The 22005-nt window shown below is 40.4% G+C and overlaps 1 protein-coding gene across 3 annotated transcripts in view; it reads right to left on the bottom strand.

Annotated features, from left to right (window-relative positions):
- Positions 1-75: 75 nt before the first annotated feature.
- CDADC1 (cytidine and dCMP deaminase domain containing 1) overlaps positions 76-22005 on the bottom strand; it is a 42246-nt gene continuing 20316 nt past the window's right edge. For 2 of the 3 annotated variants that reach the window (XM_058670779.1, XM_058670781.1), the window contains 6 exons: positions 18365-18934; positions 15394-15443; positions 9349-9518; positions 7218-7407; positions 3837-3897; positions 76-287 (listed from right to left, as the gene is read on the bottom strand). In XM_058670779.1, the coding sequence (XP_058526762.1) occupies positions 214-287; positions 3837-3897; positions 7218-7407; positions 9349-9518; positions 15394-15443; positions 18365-18934 (1115 nt within the window). In that variant the 3' untranslated portion in view covers positions 76-213. Of the gene's footprint in view, positions 288-3836; positions 3898-3925; positions 4252-7217; positions 7408-9348; positions 9519-15393; positions 15444-18364; positions 18935-22005 lie in introns of those variants that run through there. The other variant, XM_058670780.1, reaches the window with a different exon arrangement.

Genomic DNA, 22005 nt, shown 5'->3' with positions numbered 1-22005 from the left:
TCAGCGTAGCACCACAATATTCTGAAAAACGCACAAATAAATTTAGAAGAAAAACATTCTCATCAACTCCATTCATACCCTCATAATAAATTAACTTCCTTTAAAAATCTGCTATTTATATAATCCCCCCTTATTTTCTGAAGTGAATAGGCTGAATGTAGAGGTGCAACAGCAGCCCCATGAGGCCTTTGCTGGCAGTGTAGGCAGAGCTTCTCAGTGGCTTCCCAGACACAGCCTCTTGCTCTGGTGCTGTTCTTCACTTGGAGGGTCGGACCCCAGCACGCCATCTAGCATTCAAGAACAACGCCGCGTCAGGAAACAGTGCTAAATTCAGCTACACAAAACACACTTAAGTAAAAGAAGCAGTCATTTGATCTTCCCTTCAAATTATTGACTGCTGCCTCTAGATAAATTTCTGTGTATCACAAATAATCCATCAGACTTTTTGGGTGTCAAACCCTTACTATTGGGCTAGACTAAACCAAATGCACCTGCTCATCCTCCAGAGAAGAAGCGTCCTGGGGCAGACAGAGCTAAGGGGTTCTCTGCTGTTCCCTCACTCCTCTCCTGGGAAGGGGACAGGTTTTTCTGCCTGGGCAGGCTTAGGGGATGGATTGGGTCCAACTTCTTCCTGGTTTCTTGTTTTGGTCACTTTATTAGTACCATAAGCTGACCATATTTATGGCATGCAACCAGATGAGTTTTGACACCTGTGAAAGTACCACTACAGTCACGGCAATGCACTCGGTCAACCCACAGTTTCCTCCTACCCCTCTGTTTCCTGGCTGTGGAGGGACTTGCCTGCCCTCCCTGCCAGTTAAGCTGCCACTAGGGACACCAAGGCCTTCCTAAGCATGTCTGGAAGCAACAAAAAGAGATATATAATACAGATAAAAGTCCTAACGCACTGGGCCAGGTGCAGTAGCTTAGTGGCTAATGCCCTTGCCTTGCATGTGCTAAGTTCCCATATGAGCCTCAGTTTGTGTCCCGGCTGCCCCACTTCCCATCCAGCTCCCTGCTTGTGGTCTGGGAAAGCAGTCGAGGATAGCCCAAAGCCTTGGGACCCTGCACCCGTGTGGGAGACTCGGAAGAAGCTCCTGCCTCATGGCTTTGGATCCTGGCTCCAGTTGTTGCGGCTGCTTGGGGAGTAAGCCAGTGGATGGAAGATCTTTATTTTTTGTTTCTCCTTCTCTCTGTAAATTGGACTATCCAATAAAAATAAATAAGTTTGACAGAGAGGGAGAGGGAGAGAGATCACTTCCATCTATTAAATCACTTGCCAAATGTCGCTAGTGACAAAGGCTGTGACTGGGCTGGTGCTATAGCTTAGAACCAGACAGTCAAGTCAGTCCCCCTGCGGGCAGCAGGCACCCAGCCACTGTGGCTAACACTGCTGCATCCCAACGGCTGCGCTGAGAGGAAGCTGGAGGCAGCAACAACACCCAGTTACCTTGATGCGGGATGTAAGTGCTTTAATCAATAGTCCCTAGAGGACTTCTTTATATGTTCTAAATAAAATTCAGTATTATGTATGAAAAAACACTCTTCCAGTAGGTGCCTTGGAGAACAGGCATCTTAAACGGGGACTTATTCTGATTTCACACTCTTTTCCTTTATGATCAGTATTATGTCCTGTGTAAGATATCCTTTCACGCCTGGAGTGGTAGCCTAGTTGCTAAAGTCCTCACCTTGCACATGCTGGGATCCCATATGGGCACTGCTCCACTTCCTATTCAGCTCCCTGCTTGTGGCCTGGGAAAGCAGTCAAGGACAGCCCAAAGCCTTTGGATCCTGCACCTGCGTGAGAGACCTGGAAGAAGCTCCTGGCTCTGGCTTCAGATTGCCTCATTTCCAGCTGCTGCAGCTATTTGGGAAATGAACCAATAGATGGAAGATCTTTCTGTCTCTCCTTCTCTCTGTAAATCTACTTTTCCAATAAAAATACATCTTTTTTAAAGTTTTATTTTGTTTTTATTGGAAAGACAGATATATAGAAAGGAGAGACAAAGAGGATGTGTTGATTCACTCCCCAAGTGGCTACAAAAGCCGGAGCTGAGCCAATCCAAAGCCAGGAGCCAGGAGCCTCTTCCAGGTCTCCACATGGGTGCAGGGTCCCAAGAGCCTGTGCCGTCCTCTGCTTTCCCAGGCTACAAGCAGGGTGCTGGATGAGAAACAGAACAGCCGGGACATGAACCAGCACCCATATGTGGTGCTGACACTTGAAGGTGGAAGATTAGCCTGTTGAGCTATCGCGCTGGTCCCTGCCATCCAGATTCTAACAAAATGTTTCTTTTACCACTAATTTTCCTTTCAGGAGTACATAGGTGTCTATTTACTTTTACTACATTCTAAAAATCTCAGTGACTTTTAAGGGCTATTTGGGAAAGTGGTCAGTTGTGCCACTTGCCCCTTTCTCTTTTACCATTGGTACAGCACTGATAAGGCCTGAAGTAGCAAGTCTCCTGGGGTTGGAAAGATAGCTATGGCCAAAGGTCAGTCCCTTACTTTCCCACATTCCAATTTCTGTCTGTCTGATTCTTTTTATTTTTCACTGAATCAAAATTTGGAAAGAAACCATATATGGTGTGAATCCATCCATATGAAATGGCCAGAACAAATGAATCCAAAAACACATCAAGTACATTAGTGGGTGTCTAGAAATAGGGAGAGAGGTTAATTGAAAGCAACTATAAATGTAAGGCCTCTTTCTGAGATACTGAAAACTGTTCTGGAATGAGGCTGTGGTGACGTCTGCACAACCATGAATATACTAAAACACACTTCTACACCCTAAAGGGTACACATGCCTCGAGGAAGTTGTGAAATAATTGACAAACAGACATTTATTGACACAAAACATTTAAAAAATGCTTACATAAACTTATTGTTCAATATTTATAGAAAAACACAATCAAAAGATGAGAGAGAGAAGGGGATGTTGTTCTTCGCTCCTCGCTTGGCCCGACCCAGCCCTGGCTCTGTGGCTTTTGGGTACTGAGCAGGGGACAGAAGAGGTTCCTCTCATTTCCTCCCTCTCTGCCACTCTACATTTTACATAAATAAAAAGAAATTCTAAGGAAAGAAGTTATTTTTTTCCCCCATATTACAAGCAACTAATTTACCCTTTGAACAAAGCAAGGTTATTCAAAATATAGAGAATCAAGACATTCTCACTAAAACTATTTTTGTAGGAAATTTCTATACTTTTTTCACTGTCAGAAAATAATGCCAAGAAAACACATTATACTTCCATTTACCTAGAATTCAAACAATTAAGTAACAATATCTACTATCTTCAAATAAAACGATCAAAATTATGTGCCCAAGGAATTTTACGGTCTCTAAAAGATTCCATGGCATCTAAAATATCTGTTTGAATATGCACCTAATACAGCCTAGTAACTCGACCAGGCTGGGCAAGCGTGGCTGTGCTTCAGAACAAAGTAGTGACTTGGATCTTCCTCACTTGGTTCTAGACTTTTCTATCCTAATTACAAATGGTTTTCCTTTTTTACTTCCCGAGAAGATTTTGTTTTGATACAGAACAATCCAATAATTTATTGTTATACAAATTTAATCTATAAACCGATTTATATGTGATATTTGTAATAAACTGTAGACTCAGAGGAGTAATGAGGGCTTTTTTCTCTGCATATGTTCAGATACATAAATGTGTGTGAATAAACTGAACAGTAAAACTCTAGTCTGCCAAAAGAATAGTTTTTATCTATTAAAACAATGATTTCTATCACCTGGTCACTAAGACGCACCATGTATCTTTTTCTTCAGCAACAGACTTAATCACAATTGCAGGACAGGCCTTGTAAAATACTTACTTTCTCTCCTTCCAGACACATTTTGTTCAAGACCATGGGTGCCTGATGGGTCCAGTTGCCACTGAAAGAGGTCATAAACATCTTATTTGCTTCAAAAGGATTTAACAGACTTTGCTTCAGCATACTGCTTTTTAAATTTTATATCATACAAGAGAAAGGAGTTAGTACTGTGTATATCAGCAAAGCCCTAATAACGCCACCTGAGTGATCCTAGGTCAGAATCAGTAGCACTCTTAGAGAAGGGACTTGAACAATCCTACCCATTTGTTCTGCAGGTAAGGAAGATGAGAGGTTGCTGTGGCTTGCTCCAGGTTAAACACTTTTAGCAGCTGGGTCTGCTCAGGCCTGGCATTCTGGAATTTCATCACATTCCTATATCCAGACACTAAAGAATCTTTTAATCACTAGAGAAGGCCTAGGTATTAAAGAAAGAAAATATGACCAAGATTATTCTGCCTTTTAACACAATTGCATAAGCTTCTCTATCAGCTATCACATATCTTTTCTGAGTTTCCCATCTCAGTCACTCAGAAAGAAACAGGGAAACTTGAAGAATCTCAGACATCATAGAGAACACAAGAGGAGCAGAAGAGACCAGGGTATGAACAGAAGCTCCTAGCTTTGCTTTTTCAGATATGCTGACTCTCTATTAAAATCACTCATGACTTCACCAGAAGGGCCACTAGCTCTGAAGAAATACAATTAGGCAAGAATTACTGGAGAGCCTCTCCCATTAGCATCAACTAGTTCATCAGATTAACTAACATCTTGAGCCTTGGGTGGGGAGGCAATGCAAGCACAGAAAGTCCTTAGGAAAAGCAGGGCATCTAGAACTGTCTGGTCACTTACAGCAATGGGATAATTAGAGCTAGCTCAGGAGAGAGGATCTACAATGGGTGAGAAACTAAACATATATACACAAAACAAGATGCGCATTTTGAAATCTGTCAAGCCACTAAAATCTATTATTTTAGCAATTAAAAATACCCCAAATTTATAATTAATGATATTCACAAAATGTTTTTTCTTAATTCAAAAACTTAGAAACAACCCTAGTGCTAAACAGGGGAATGGTTAAATAAGTTAGATCTAGAGGTTAGAATATTGCATAATTATTGAAAAAAATTTCAAGATTTGTTTATTTATATTGAAAATCAGTTATGCAGAAGGACACACACAAAGAGAGAGAGAGAGAGATGGATTCTATAGCCACCACGTCCAGTGCTGGGTTGGGCCCAAACCAAGAATCAGGAGTTTCATCCAGGTCTCCCACACATGCGATGAAGCTCAAACACTTTGGCTATCTTCCGCTGCTTTTCCCAGGCCTTTAGTAAGGAGCTGGGTCAGAAATGAAGCAGCCGGGAAACAAACCAGAGCCCATATGGGAGGCTGGCAAGCACAGACAGCTGCTTTACTTGCTATACCATAATGCTGGCCCTGGAAATATTTTTTGAAGACTCTTTACTGACATGGAAAATACAACAACATCCAGAATCTGTGAAACAGTATGCATCCTTTTTATTTCCTAAGTCTTCTATAACGAGTGTGTATTACCTTTATAAACAATCTATAGGGAAAAATCTACATCTATTAAACAGGGAAAAATCAAGTAAATGGACATGGAAATACAATAATAAAATCTGTTCTGAAAACAGCACTGGGGTAGGTGTGTGGTACAGTGATTACGGCACTGCCCGGGATGCTCACATCCTGTGCCAGAGCGTGTGGGTTTGAGTCCTGCTCCACTTCAATCCCAGCTTCCTGCCAGTGTGCTCCCTCGGTGGCAGCTGGGTGCTGCTCAGGTGCTTACATCTCTGTCACCCACAGTGAATCCATGGCTCCTGGCTTCAGCCTGATCTAGACCCAGCAATTGCAGACATGTGGGGAGTGATCCAGATCTCTTTATCACAGGCATGTGGGAAGTAAAGCAAGATCTCTCTCTTCTTCTGCCTTTCATATAAAAAGTTAGAAAAAAAATGGAATTATTTTTTTCCTTTATCTTCCACAGGATGTGTGTGTACCTCCCTACCTTCTGCGGAATCCTAAAACTAATTTTTTTTAAGATTTATTTTTTATTGGAAAGTCAGATTTACAGACAGAAGGAGAGACAGAGAGAAAGATCCTTCATCCACCTGCTCACTCCCCAGTGGCCTCAATGGCTGGAGCTGAGCAGATCCAAAGCCAGGAGTCAGGAGCCTGCCCCGGATTTCCCTGTGGGTGCAGGGTCCCAAAGCTTTGGGCCAGCCTCCAGTGCCCTCCCAGGCCACAAGCAGGGAGCTGAAAGGAGTGTGGGACTGCAGGGATACAAACTGGCGCCCACATAAGGATCTTAGCACATACAAGGCAGGACTCGAGCCACTAGGTAACCGCACCCTTAGAACTATTTTTATTCCTATCTACACCAAACAAGAAAGGAAGATGATGGAAAAGGTAGATTAGAGGTGCCAGTGTGTGGTGTAGCCAGCCAGTAAAGTTACCACCTGTAAGGACAGCATCCCATACAGGTGCTGGACCAAGTACCAGCTGCTCCACTTCTAACTCAGCTGTCTGCCAAGGTGCCTGGGAAAACAGCAGAACATGGCCAAAGTGCTTGGGGTCCCCGCACCCACACGGGTGACCCAGCAGAAACCTCAGATTCATGTTGGTCCAACCCCAGCCATTGTGGCAATTTGGAGAGCGATCCAGTGGATGAAAGCTCTGTCTGTGTCTTTCCTCCTCCTATTCTCTTTCTGTGCAACTCTTTCAAGTAAATAAATGTATAACAGAAGTGCAGTAGAGACTGACATGTCCAGATGTGAAGACATGGTGTAGTATGCATCTCTGCATTCAGACCAAAGATGAACTCCCAGTGAAACTGTTGAAAATAGCCTGACAGTAGGATGCTGGACTCGCTGACATTGTCCATGCCTACAGTGTCAGGGAACACTTCAACAGTGGAATGATGGACTTACTGACTGTTCCTGAAGGACTATCCATTGTAACACTAGAGGGGAAACCAGTAGGGGAGGAAAGGGACTTGGGAAAGGGGACAGGAAATCCCAGACACTATGAAATTATATCATAAAATAATAATAATTAAAAAAAAAGAAATAAAAAGTTGTTTAAAGAATTAAAAAAAAAAAAAAAAAAGCAGATTAGAACTTTTATCAGCCACCAGATGGCACCAAAGGTCCCACTGCCTCAAGAGACACAGTGTCCAAAGGGACAAATCCTTAAGGCAGAGATTCCAGGCTAAATATTTATAGTGAGGGACATGTTTGCACACAAAGTAGACTCAATAACCTGCTGAAACTTTTAAAAAAGGTTGGAGTCACTCATTTACAATAAACAATATGCCAAACGTGATAATAAGTACATCTAGAAAAATGTGTAGCTACTTACCGTGAATTTGCTAACACCCTCAAGTTCCCCAAACTTCATATAAGAGATGTCTGCCTTCTTTTTTCCAACATCTACATCCCCTGCATAGATCTGTTTTATTCCTGCACCTTTAATTAAGGGCACACACTCATCACATGGACACTTCGTCACAAAAATCATGCTTCTTTCTTCTGGTTTTATTTCTTGACACCTATAAAAATTCATAATATATTTAAAAAACGTAGATGCTGAAAAGTAAGTTGTTAGTACAAATATTTAAGCACTAAACTTTAGCTATTTTAAAAACAACACTGCAAATATATTCAAGCATTATTTTTGCTAAATTAGTGAATGTTTAGAATATGTAAACCCATAAAAATGCTGCAATACTAACTGATCATGACAATTTTTACAAATAGAATTTATCTAGTGATTCTAAGCCATCGGGAAACTGTTCAACATCATTACAAAGTAAATGAAAACAGAGATAGGTATAAAAGAGGAGAGACAGATCATACACAAAAGAAAAGAACACTTTCTAAGTATTAGTTCAATGTCCCTAATTTGAAATGCTTGGGACCTGAATTGTTTCACATTTTGAAGTTTTGTGGGATTTTGGAACATTTACACAGCCTTTATCTGTTGAGTATTCTTGAACCAAAACTCTGCAATCTGAAATGTCCAAAATGTGAAACTTTTTGAGTGTCATGTTGCTGCTTTAAAACTTAGTCTTATATTGGATTTTCAGAATGGGCACACTCCTTGTAATACTGAAATCAGACGTTAAACTGTCACATAATGCAATGTAATCAATTAAAAAAATAAAATTAAAAAGATTAATAGCTGTCTTAAATTGTACTTATATACTGAAGTTTAAGTACTGTTTTGAGTTATAGTTTCCTTACTCTTTCCCTATCACAATTTTATTTAATAAACATGTAAATTTTGCATATTCACAGTACCCTACAAAATAAAATAAGTAAATACGTAATGAAAAGAAAAAGGAAAAGAACAGAGATGTGTGTATGGGTGGGTGTTGGAGGTGTGAACTTCTGCATGCTGGAGGCCGTGCAAGACTAAGCACCGCCCATTCTGTTTTCTTGTTTTCAACCACTATCTTTAACTCCCCCACTGCTCATGTTCCATACCCATCTCCCTGGTTGAAATTTAGTTTATTCATTTGGGGCAACAGAATTCTGCACAACTAGTCTTTCCAAACACTACAACTGTTGCCCAGTAATCTACAGAGTACAGTTTTGTCAGTGTTATTCCATTTCCCCATTGCCTACCAATGGTTTGAACTCAAAGTCTATTGTCCAGGCCCAGCCTAATCATATACGCAGCATTCACTACAGCCTAACTAAAATACCCACATTCTTAAACATTCATTGCATTTTCCTGTTGTAGACTGTTGATTAGGCCACAAGCAAGAATGGCCTTCCCTTCAAGAAAAATCGCCAATTGTCACAATCTCAGCAACCCTTTCAGTCTCATCTCAAATGCCCCTTCTTCTACACAGCTTATCTCTAGCCCAGCCTCCTTGTAGCAATCTCTCAGTGTCCACAGCACCTTGTCTCTCCCATAGCACTGAGTGCATTAGATGGACATAGCCTTATATTTGTATTCCCTAATCCATTAGAAGCTCCCCAGGACAGAAGCTATGTCTTACTCAGCTTAACACTCTAATCTTATCCTCTTAATGGTAAATGCTAAGAAACATCTACAGCAGTGATAAACTATGCTAAAAAGAATTAATGCCAGTGATAGCAAAATTACTTTAACAAAAATTCTAACGAGATCCCTTAAACAAATTTGATTCACAGTAAAGTCCACATACTCATAAACATAAATACAGAAAACAAAGGAGATCTTAACATACCAAAAATAAAAATAAAAAAAGGATGCTAAGAAAGTTTGAAGCAGCTTCATTTTGGAGAGACAGAGGGAATAAAAGGGACTTCTTCAGTAAACTGGAAGTCCTGAAAAAAAAAAAAAATCTATGGCAACAAAAGCAAAGACCAAGCTCACCAAGGGTATGCTTCTGAAAACACTATTTCTTAGACTTTTTAAAAAGAAATAAATTTCAACTAAAAGAAAACTAATTTCAAGTAACACTTACTAGATTGTAAATACATGGAAGAGAATTTCATACCTAAATGTCAAGGCATTCTGTTCTGCATGTATGATATATCTGAATTTCCTTATTTCTCGGTCTTTCTGCTTGTCATCCATGTGTGGGAAATCAGCATACTCAGATCCAACAGGAAAAGCGTTGTAACCACATCCTACGAAGTACATGGCACCTGTTCCATCACAACTTCTCTACGGAAGTGAGCAAACCAACCATAGTTAGTGCTAACCTTCTGCAAAGGCACCTGGCAATGTATTTTTAAAGTTTGCTATCATTCTTTGTGTAAGGAATAAAATAAAATTGAGCCACGAGATAAACACAGTATTCAGATCATCCTACTGCAGTGTGGTCTTGCCAAATCTAAATCCCAAGAATGATGACTTCTGTAGTCTGTAATCTCAGGGCAGTGCCTTAGATTTAGCAGATAACAAAATGCTATACTGTTTAAGTCATAAATTGTTTTTGCTTGATTCAAATGTTTATCCTTGGATGGAACATAGGATCTTGGAGAACTGAAATCATGTTTCAGATTTTTTTTCTATCCCTTACAGTAGAATATTACATTTATAGCACGCACTCAATTATGAGTTAATTTCTTATATGCTCTGTGCTATGCTACTGGCTAACAAATCCGAAACTTTAAAAACACAGACACACACAGGATAACAACCTTTTATCAACGATAGAACATACATATGACAGTGGTCCCATAAATTACAACACCTAATGACATCATAGCTATCTCTGAGTAAGAATACTCCATGACATTTGCACAAAATTACCTAATGATACATTTCTGAGAACATATCCCTGATGTGGAGAGACAAACAACTACATTTTGAACAATCTCTGTTGCTGGAAATATGCTATTGTTGGGCCACCTCCTGCAGTGCCAGCAGCCCATATGGGTGCCAGTTCAAGTCTTGGCTGCTCCACTCCCTATCCATCTCCCTGCTAATGGCCTGGGAAAGTTGCAGAAGATGGCTCAAGTGCTTGAACCCTGCCACCCACTTGGGAGACCTAAAGGAAGTTCCTGGCTCCTGGCTTGAGACTGGCTCAGCACTGGCTGTTGTGGCCATCTAAAAAATGAACTGGCAGATGGAAGATCTCTGTACCTTCTGCTTTTCCTCTCTGTAATTCTTTCAAATAAATTTAAAAATAAAAAAGTGTTACCCAGTTGAAAAGAAAAATATGCTTTTTTAAAATTTGTTTTTGAATTTTTATTTTGAATTTTGACATACAATTTCGTAGAGTCTGGGATTCCTCCCCACCCCCTGAAAAATGCACTTGTAAAAATTATCAGTATTTAGGGCCCGGCACCATAGTGTAGTGGTTAAAGTCCTCGCCTTGCACACGCCAGGATCCCATATGGTTGCTGGCTCTAATCCCAGTGGCTCTGCTTCCCATCCAGCTCCCTGCTTGTGGCCTGGGAAAGCATTTGAGGACGATGCAAAGCCTTGGGATCCTGTACCCGTGTGGGAGACCCGGAAGAGCTCCTGGCTCCTGGCTTTGGATTGGCTCAGCTCCAGCCGTTGCGGTCACTTGGGGAGTGAACCATCGGATGGAAGATCTTCCTCTGTCTCTCCTCCTCTTTGTATATCCGCCTTTCAATAAAAATAAATACATCTTTTAAAAAAATTATCAGTATCTAGATCATTATATGTCTATGTTATTACAGACTTTTTACTTTGGGGGCTTTTTTTGGTCAATGGAATATTATTTGTTAATATGAATGTTTTTATCAATTATTTGAATGGAATAGTTTATCAATGATTTTGTAATAGTGTTTATAATAGTTTGGGATAACCTATAATAAGCCTCATCAAATTTCAATATATCACAAGCATTCAAAGGTATTAACAAAATCATTACTATAGAAGCTTAATAAATAGAAGTACGTCATGGTGAGCTAACAAGATTGAAAATAAAGTATTATCATATTAATATGGTGCCCTTGAGCATTTACTAGATGTCAAACCTCATGCTAAGTTTATATGCATTATTTCATTTGACTAATCCTCCAAAGTACAGTTATTGTTCCCATTTCACAGATAAGGAAACTAAGGCCACAGTCATAAAACTAATTAGCAACATAATCAGATTGCTTGACCTCAAATTTGTAGGTTTTCTACTTTTTCACGCCACCTACCTGAATTACAAATAACTGGAAACTTAAATCTCATGAAGTTAGGCAAAGGCTGTGAAACTGTCACATAAACCTAAGGTGAGTGTTCCGGCCTTGGCCAGTACTGAGCTCAGGGCTGTATACTGGACAGGGCCCCTGTCCCCACCAGCCTCCTAACTGAAGAGAGGGAGCAACTGGACACAAAACATGATGAGTTCTACCGAATGCTATGGGAATGTCGAGCACAGCAACCCGTTCCAGTAGGGGCACAGTTTAAGGCAAAGGTATTTCGAAACTGGAATCTATTAGCATTAAAATGACTAACTGTAGTTCCTCATCATTTCATTCCATGCCCTTCTAACTCACCCCAGTAACTCCAAGTTCTCATACTATTTCTAATGTCCCTTTTTGGTGTCTAACCTCACTTTGTTTCTTATAGTGCAATTCTAATCAAATCTTCACTTAAAAGCTCCTTATACTGCACTGTCAATATGGAAGCAGCTAGACACCTGTAGTTAGTTTGAACTGAGAAGTGTTGTAAATGCAAATTATATGTGAAATTTTCAAAGCGACAGAGTTTTTATTAACAGTGTTTACATGTTAAAATAACTGTACATTTATATTAGGTAAAATAATTCTTAGAATTAATTCACTTATTCATTTTTTATTTAGCTATTTAGTTCGGAGACACAGACAGAAAGGGGAGCTCTCATTCACCAGTTCATTCCCCCAAATGCCCACAAGAGCTAAAGCTGCATCAAACCCAACACTGGGGGCCTGGCACGACAGTGTAATGGTTAAGGTCCTCGCCTTGAACATGCTGGGATCCCCTATAGGCGCCGGTTCTAATCCCAGCAGCTCCACTTCCCATCCAGCTCCCTGCTTGTGACGTGGGAAAGCAGTCAAGGACGGCGCAAAGCTTTGGGACCCTGCACCCGCGTGGGAGACCTGGAAGAAGTTCCTGGCTCCTGGCTTTGGATCGGCATAGCACTGGCCATTGAGTTCACTTGGGGAGTGAATCATTGGACAGAAGATCTTCCTCTCTGTCTTTCCTCCTCTCTGTACATCTGCCTGTCCAATAAAATAAATAAATCTTTAAAAAAAAACCAACACTGGGAGCCAGGGACTCATCCCAGGCATTCCATGTGGGCGGCAGAAACTCAATGACTTCAGCCATACCACTGCCTCCAAAGCTCCACGCTGGCAGGATGCTGGAGTAGAAGGACAGGAACAGACACACAAGTTGAATTCAGGTACTCCAATGGTATGCAGATGTTTATTTTTTTTAAGATTCATTTTATTTTTATTTTATTTTTATTGAAAAGTCCCTGGAGCTGAGCTGATCTGGAGCCAGGAGCCAAGAGCTTTCCCTGGGTCTCCCACGTGGGTGCAGGGTCCCAAAGCTCTGGCCCATCCTCGACTGACTAACGAGGCCACAGGCAGGGAGCTGGAGGGGGATTAGATCAGTCAGAATACAAACCAGTGCCCAAATCGGATCCCGGTGCATTCAAGGTGAGCATTTCAACCACCGAACCATTGTGCTGTGCCTGATGTTTTAACCAGCATCTTAACTGCTATGTTAAATATTCATATACCTTTTTATTTTTTATAAAAAGATGCATGGGGTATTGTGGCACAGTGGGTAAAGCTGCAACATACATTGCCAGTATCCCATGTGGGAACCATTCAAGTCCCTGATACTCCACTTCTGATTTAGCTTCTTGCTAATGGCTTGGGAAAAACAGGGAAAGATGGCCCAAGTGCTTGGGCCCCTGTTACTCAGATGGGAGACCAGGAGGATGCTCTTGTTTCCTGGCTTTGGCCTGGCCACATCCTGGCAATGCAGCCATCTCAGAAGAGAATCAGCAGATGGAAGCTTCCCTTGCTGCCTCTTCCTTTTTCTCTGTTAACTCTTTCAAATACATGAATCTTTTAAAAAGATTTATTTGGATGCCGTATAGTAGCCTAGTGACTAAAGTCTTCGCCTTGCATGCCCAGTACCCCCTATGAGAACTGGTTCATGTCCTGACTGCTCCACTTCCTAACCAGCTCCCTGCTTGTGGCCTGGGAAAGCAGTAGACAATGGCCCAAAATCTTGGGACCAAGCACCTGCATGGGAGACAGGAAGGAGGCTCCTGACTGCTGGCTTCGGATCAGCTCAGCTCCAGCTGTTGCGGCCTTTTTGGGAGTAAGCCAGTGGATGGAAGATCTTTCTGTCTCTCCTTCTCTCTGTAAATCAACCTTTCCAATGAAAATAAAATTTAAAAGCATTTATTTATTTGAAAGGTAAAATGTCAAATTGGAATGGAGGTGATAGGCAGAGACAGGTGTTGAGGTGGATGAAAAGAGGGCGAGAGACTGACTGCTTACCCATGACTCATCCCACAAATGTCTGACGAGCCAGGGATGCACCAGGACCAAAGCAGGAGCTAGGAACTCCATGCCTTCTAGTGCATCACTAGGAAGCCACATCAGGAGGGGTGAAACTTGATCCCTGGCATTCCAATATGGGACACAGGCATGCCAAGTGACATGTCAACCCATAAGCCATAATCCTGCTCTTCTTACTGTTCAAATGTGGCTTCCAGATATATCTAACATTACATAAGAGGGCATTTCAAAACGTTTACTTTTTAAACGTTGTGTAAAAAGTAAATTGAGAGGAGTTGATTTGGTCACCCCCAAAATTGACATCTGTATATGGCTTGATTTTATAATATGTATTTTCTATGACCATTTCCATCTTTAAACATTTTGCCTTTTATTTCCACAAGCTGGGGCAAGACAATTTCTATATTCTAAATTGTTTACATGGAATAAAAGGTTCTTCATTGGGGTACAGCCCAATTTTTCCTTCATTCTGTGTAGGACTCTGGACCTTAACAAATCACTTGCATTTTAGGTATTCTCTCATTCCCCTATCTTCGCATTTCTCTTCTAATCCCCCTAATTTGCTCTCATGAGTGTCTATCCATTCTTTAGGATTAATGCTATGTTGCTTCCTCTAAAAATATCTCATACATTGAGCCTGGTGTGGTAACCTAGCGGCTAAAGTCCTCGCCTTGCACACAGCGGGATTCCATATGGGCACCGGTTCTAATTCTGGCGGCCCTGCTCCCCATCTGTGCTTGTGGCCTGGGAAAGCAGTCAAGGACAGCCCAAAGCCTTGGGACCCTGAACCTGAGGTGGGAGACCCAGAAGAGGCTCAGAGCTCCTGGCTTTGGATTGGCTAAGCTCCAGCCGTTGTAGCCACTTGGGGAGTGAATCAATGGACAGATCTTCTTCTGTGTCTCTCCTCCTCCCTGTATATCTATATCAGGCTTTCCAATAAAAATAAATAAATTCTTAAAAAAAACCTCACACATTCTCTAAAGGAGAGCAGTGGTTCTTCCTCTATGCTTTCACGCCATCAGTTATAATCACATTTCTATGCCAGTCACTTCTTTGTTTCTTCTCCTCCATTAGACCATGAGGCATGAAATCCAAAAATTGTGCTCATGATATCCCCACTGTGCACTGTAGCAGTGTTTAAGCTGTAGGTGTCCAGTGACTCTTTGCTAAGTAAATGATTCTACCTAGAAAACTGTAGAGGGAATTAGTATTTGTGGAACTTAATAAATGCACCAGACTAAAAACCTCAATGGGCCAATAAAATGAAATGCATATTGCTATTACATGCTGTCTAAAGAACTGAAAGGGAGGAGCTGCCTGGCTCCAAACACACTGAAACAATAAGGAAATAGAGACCTGATTTACTTTACTTGATCCACTTATGCAATGTACATGTCTATATATTGCCCTATGCCCTGTGAAAATAAATATCACATGCTAATCAAATAGTTGAAAATTTTTAATGTAAAGTATTGAAAACTAAATCATGCTGAAACAAAAAAAATCAGGTTTAATATTTAAAGAATCATTTGAATCATTTGCATACTCACTGACTTCCCTTCTGCCCAAATGACTGCGCCAACTCCAGTTTTGTGATCCTCTGAAAGACATGTCATTTAATTCAGTTAAAATCCAAACTGCATTTTTCCCAAACAGAATAAAAATGTATATAATGAAACCTACTTCATAAATGTAGTAGCAATCCCTTAATCACCACTAATTTTCATAGAATAGTATTGAAACTTTAATGTATAGAATATGGAGCTAGGTACTCAACACTAGATGGGGTCACTAAAGTCACACATGATGTACATGAGGTGTCATCAAGAGTTTATGGAAAATACATATGATGAAAAAAATGCATGGTATATGCAATCTATGCACCATATTTACTTTTTTTCTTTAAGATTTATTTTATTTTCATTGCAAAGTCAGAAATTCAAAGAGGAGAAGACAGAGAGGAAGATCCTCTGTCCAATGATTTACTCCTCAAGTGACCATAACAGCCAGTGCTGCACCAATCCAAAGCCAGGAGCCAGGAGCCTCTTCTGGGTCTCGCACACTGGTGCAGGGTCCCAAGGCACTGGGCCGTCTTCAACTGCTTTCCCAGGCCACAGGCAGGGAGCTGGATGGGAAGCAGGACCTCTGGGATTAAAACTGGTGCCCATATGAGATCCTGGTGTGTGCAAGGCAAGGACTTTAGCCACTAGACCACCATGCTTAGCCCCTATATTTACATTTTATGTTGGGTCTTGGGGTTCTTGGATAAAGGACTGTGGATCATTTATCTTAGGAAATAAAAGTATTTCTTTTATCACTCAACACATACTGTGTTCAGTGCTAAGGAAAAAATGACAAAGACATAAGGTTTCTTTCCCAGAAGCTCACAGTGGAGTATATAACAATGATTTACATCAGAATTTGAGTTCCAGACCAAAACCAAAAGTCATCCACAGTCAAAAGATCAAACTTTGAAAAGTTGTTCAAATTGTCTATCAAGTGCACAAACACATCTGTGTACAGAACTCTCATGGTAATAGTGGATAAATTTATAATGTGAACTATATTGCTATAGTAGCATATAGTACCTAATGAAGAATATGGATGCAAATGTGTTATCTATACATACTGCATCTTTTATACAGTGGCTTCCCAGGTGGTTGGCTGTGTAATTTCATGAGAAGCAGGAGGTGCTGAGATGAAGTAACAGGACAGCAGATCCTCATCTCCTGGACCAGAGCTTTGTTTCATTCTAATTAATGAAGGGGATTGTGATTTATGCCTAAAATAGTTTTCCCTACATACAGCTATCTTACCAGAATGGTTTACAGAAAAATTCTTTTCAAACCCACCATTAGCAAAGGGACTAATACATAACTCATGATACAAGATAGTTATGCTAGACCAGATCTGTAAATAATGCAGTTGTTTGGGACCACATGGAAAGTTTTTGGAAAAACAAAATCAAAAGATATGGTTATCTTGGTGTAAAAAAAAAAATGCTGGAAATCCATGCAGTCTTACCATTAAAGGCATTTTTAAAATATGAACTTTTTGATGATTCTATGGATATGTGTATAGAATCAAATTCTTTAATAAGAACTAAGTAATTACTAACCTTGCTGTCAAAATATCTTGCAGAACTTTAAGAAAACACGATGGCCAAGAGCCAGTTTTAAGAAGGCCACTGTGGGGGGCGAGCATCAGTGATTCCTGCAAGTTTTAACAGAGCTGCTGCTGTGCTGCCAGTTGAGACTCTCCATTCTACTGAATCTACTTCCAGCTGTGGTCTCTCCTAAGCATATGCTGTATTCCAGTGACATCTGAATGGACATTTGCTGATTTTCTCCTTTTCTTAGTTGGGAAACTTTTAAAATCTTACTACAATTCACAACCTAAACAAGACTTATTTCCCTATCCCCTTGCCTGCATCCCCTCTTCCACTGCTTATCACAAAGCTACATGTGAAAACATGATCATGATTCTTCAAATCTTACATCAGGGAAGATGTATAAATACCATTCCAAAATAGGAAACATGGATACATCTTTATCACAAAAAATTCCCAAGTAACATTCCCTGTTTCCACCTACACAATGTAATAAAATAAAAAAGTTGATTTCTCAATGAGACATAATCAAGACAATCTTCCAATATCTGCATTCCTCTACCCTCATTCTACTGGTTATTCTGAGTATTTAAAAAGGTTTCTATTTATGGGTCCGGAGCAGTGGTCTAGCATCTAAGGTCCTTGCCTTGCACCAGCCAGGATCCCCCATATGGGCGCCCAGCAGTTCCACTTCCCATCCAGCTCCCTGCTTGTGGCCTGGGAAAGCAGTCGAGGACGGTCCAATGCCTTGGGACCCTGCACCAGTGTGGGAGACCTGGAGGAAGTTCCTGGCTCCTGGCTTCGGATCGGTGCAGCTCTGGCCATTGTGGCCACTTGGGGAATGAATCAGTGGATGGAAGATCTTCCTCTCTGTCTCCTCCTCTCTGTATATCTACCTTTCCAATAAAAATAAAATAAATCTTAAAGAAAAAAGAAGAAGCTGTGGTGGCCTCAGGGACCTGTTCGCCTCCTGGCACCAAATCAGGGGCAGTGTGCCCACCAGTACTGCCAAGAAAAATAAAAATTTTTAAAAGTTTCTATTTAACATTTATTAAATATTTAAGAATTTTTAAAATATGATTTTGGTTCCTTTTCCTTTCTCTTTTTGTCTAGTCTTTAGAGGAGGGCTCAGTGAACGAAGAAATCACAAAAGCAAGAAGCTCTAAGGGCCTAGACACTCAGACCCTGATTAATACATGCAGTATTGAAGACAAGCCATAGGGAATCTTAAAACTGCTTGAAGAGTTATCTTCTCAGGGGTCTCCTTAATTCATCTATATTGAACAAACAGCAAAACTTTAGTGTCTAGCAGTAACTAACTCTGCCACAGATGAGGTGAATACCATTTTACCTCTAAGACAAACACACCCCAACTCATCAGTCCCAATTTATGAACTAAGCATGTAACTCACCAGTTCGATATGCCAATAATCTGGCCTGAACCATGCAGTGCCTTGCAATTTCTTGTGGCAAACTTTGATTGTGAATCTCATTAATCTGTTCTGGATTGTTACAATAAAATCCAAAGTGTTTAAAGCTGGGCACACTGGAAGCTACTGTGGCCAAAAGCAGGATCAGGTCTTTCATGTTTTGCCGTAGGTTGCTAAAGTATGGGTTTTCACACAGGTTCTCCAAACCTATTGTCATCAGTATTTGCTTATGTATTTCTTCATTGGAAACCAAAAATAACATTTCATATTCCTTCATTCTTTCTTGTTTACATTCAGAATAAAAGTCAATATTAGCATCGGGTAATGTTTTTGTAATCTTTTGAACAAAGTCACATTTGTAAGATGTCTCCTCTACAAACTGTACCATATAACACACCAAAGGTTGAAGTAAGACACACACATGGGCCCGACTATTTGACTTCAATCTTTCCACGGCTTTGGCATCTAACTTTGCATCTTCAGAACTAGAAGCCTCAGTGAGCAGACTTATTTCAGGATCAGCAGGCCAATATGAAATGCGGTTAACTCCAGCTGAAATACAAAATAGGATACAATGTGAGCTGAACCCACCCTCCCTAACACTGCAGTGATTCAAGGGGTTCCAACAGAATAAAGATCTTTTCCCATTATATAGACTGAAGGGTGGCAAACTACCATTCATAGGCAAAATTCAGTCCATGCCAGTTTTTGCGCAGTTCACAAGTTAAAGATGGGCTTTATAGTAAAAAAAAAAAAAAAAAAGTTGCAAAGGGCAGAGTGCAATGCTCAAATAGATAATCCTCCCTCTCCCTCCCAAGCACCAGGATCCCATATGGGCTCTGGTTCATGCCCCAAGTGCTCCACTTCCCATGCAGCTCCCTGCTTGAGGTCTGGGAAAGCAGCAGAGGATGGCCCAAGGCCCTGAACCCTGTACCCGTATGGAAGATCCAGAGAGGCTCCTGGATCCTTGATTGGCTCAGCTCCAGCCGTTGTATATCTGCCTTTCTAATAAAAAAGAATCAATCTTTTTAAAAAAAGTGACAAAAAATAAAATAAATATTTTGACACATGAAATGACAGAAAACACAGATTTCAGTGTCTATATATAAAGATTTACAAATTCATTCACAGTCTTCAACCGCTTTTCATAGTTGAGTTGAGTAGCTAGAAAAGACACCAGATGGCCTGCAAAACCAAAAATCCTTATTTCCTGGGTTTTTCTTAGAATTTCAACTAGAAAAGGCTTCTTCTTCCTTCCCCTCTCCCCACCCCCATTTCTTTTTTTGGTGCTTGCACAGCAGCCAACAGCAAGAGAGTGCACATGTTTCCCACTCATCAAAGTAGTAGAAGCTATGCCTGAATCACTGTGGCTTAGGCTACAAGGTGATTTGGAAGGCTTTACAGTTCCTAATGGTGTTCCCACTGGCTGCATTTCACCTTCCCTCTGTTAATGATTCTTTTAACCCAGCCAGCCGTATTAATGAACCACTCATTTTTAACACCTTAGTAGTTTCTACTAATCCTGATCCAAGAAGAGGGAATGAATAATCTTTAGACAATTATTCTTGTTCTAGTGGCAAATGCTATAGCAGCAGTTCTTAAACTTTTTTTTTAAGATTTATTTATTTTATTACAAAGTCAGATATACAGAGAGGAGGAGAGACAGAGAGGAAGATCTTCTGTCCAATGATTCACTCCCCAAGTGAGCGCCACGGCCAGTGCTGTTCTGATCCGAAGCCAGGAGCCAGGAACATCTTCTGGGTCTCCCACGCGGGTGCAGGGTCCCAAAGCTCTGGGCCATCCTCGACTGCTTTCCCGGGCCACAAGCAGGGAGCTGGATGGAAAGTGGAGCTGCTGGGATTAGAACCGGCGCCCATATGGGATCCTGGGGCGTTCAAGGCGAGGACTCTAGTTGCTATGCCACGCCGCCGGGCCCTAAACATTTTGATTTTAGAATCCCTTTTTACTTCTAAAAGTTAAGGCCCAAGGAGTTTTTGTTTATGTTGCTTGTGTATTACATTTACTGTATTGGAAAACTAAAAACAAAATTTAAGCATTTATTAATTCACTATAATTAATAATACATAATACATTATATTTAACAATAACACATCACTACATGGTAGACTCCCCGAAAGGTGGTTTTGTTTTCTGGTTTCAGTCACTTAGTTAACTGTGCCACTTTATAATCATACATCATTACAAGATGCCTGAATACAGTGCAATAAAGATGTTTTGGGAGAGCAAACACAATCACACAAGTTTATTACAATAATTGTTGTAACTGTCCTATTTTACTGCTAGTCATTGATAATCTCTTACTGTACCTAATCAAACATCATCACAGGTACGATATGAAGGAAGAAAAAAACATAGTATCTACAGGGTTCAGTACTATCTGTGGGCTTAGGCATCACTGTTGAGTCCTGCCAAGTATTCCCTACCTCCTGTGGATAAATTAGAACTGGTATAAATAACATAGCCTTTCAAGAAAAATACCCTAGATCTTAGGCAACAAAAATCAGTGATAAGAATGGCACTGTTTAAAATTTTTACAAATATAATCATTGGCTTAACAGAGGACAACCGGATTCTTAGTTTTTCTTTACTTTCAGTCTCATATAACAGGTTGCTTCCATTGAAGTATATATATAAAAAACCTGGTCTCATACAGATATAAACTTGAAAAATACTTTATAGCTTTTCAAATAACTCCATCTATTCTTTGACACTACAGAAAGCTGACATGGACGTTGTACTAAAACCACATCCTCATACCATTTCTCCTGCTGTGTCATCACTCCATCCGGCAATTACCACTCTGCTGCTGAGGCCTGGTTTGTAGCATCATGTGCTTACTGTTAGGAAAACACTTCTTTAGTGTTTCCTTTTTTAAAAAAATAATATTCCCATTCATGAGTATCATTGCAAATTTCATCAAAAAAGGTTAAATGCTGGGAAATGGTCAAGCTCATAATGGTGGATATAATTTTTTAAAAACTCTCACTTTTGTTTGGAAGCTCAAATGTTATCACTGGCAACAAATACTGTCAGCTGTTTCACTTCTTTTTTCAGAAAATGCCTGCAAAATAGCCATGCTTTAGTCACCAGTTCATAGTATTCCTTGAAAAAAGTGGATAAATCAGTTTGCAACACAAAACAACCTCCTACGTGTTTTTCCTTAAGGCTTAAACCAAAGTGCCTTATACCATACCTTCCCTCAGAACATTAGAAGTATGTTTACTCATGAGGTGGGACTTAATAAAATTAACCATTTTTCCTGATGCATCAAAGACATTTCTTACATGAAACTCTTTTTTTCCTTCAAGCATAATGAAGAGTGCAATTTGCCACCACCACCTTGCTTCATACTTTGGCACAAGTAGTCACACTCATCATCGTTTTTGCATTATTAGTACAAACATAGTATTATCATGGAAATGGTGTTGATCTCATGGTCCAAAGGCCATATGTTTTTATTTTTGATAATGTTTAGGCCATACAGTTTTGCAGTTCTCCACTGAAGCCCCAGTCTGTCATTACAATGCATCTGCTTCTCCCTTCCACGAACACTGATCCTAGAACCCTGTACCTGTTGATGACTACCCTAGTACTGTTCCGTA

This window comes from Ochotona princeps, chromosome 12 (genome assembly GCF_030435755.1).
Source record: "Ochotona princeps isolate mOchPri1 chromosome 12, mOchPri1.hap1, whole genome shotgun sequence".
In the NCBI taxonomy this organism is placed as follows: Eukaryota; Metazoa; Chordata; class Mammalia; order Lagomorpha; family Ochotonidae; genus Ochotona; species Ochotona princeps.
This window is presented reverse-complemented; position numbering and strand designations above follow the sequence as displayed.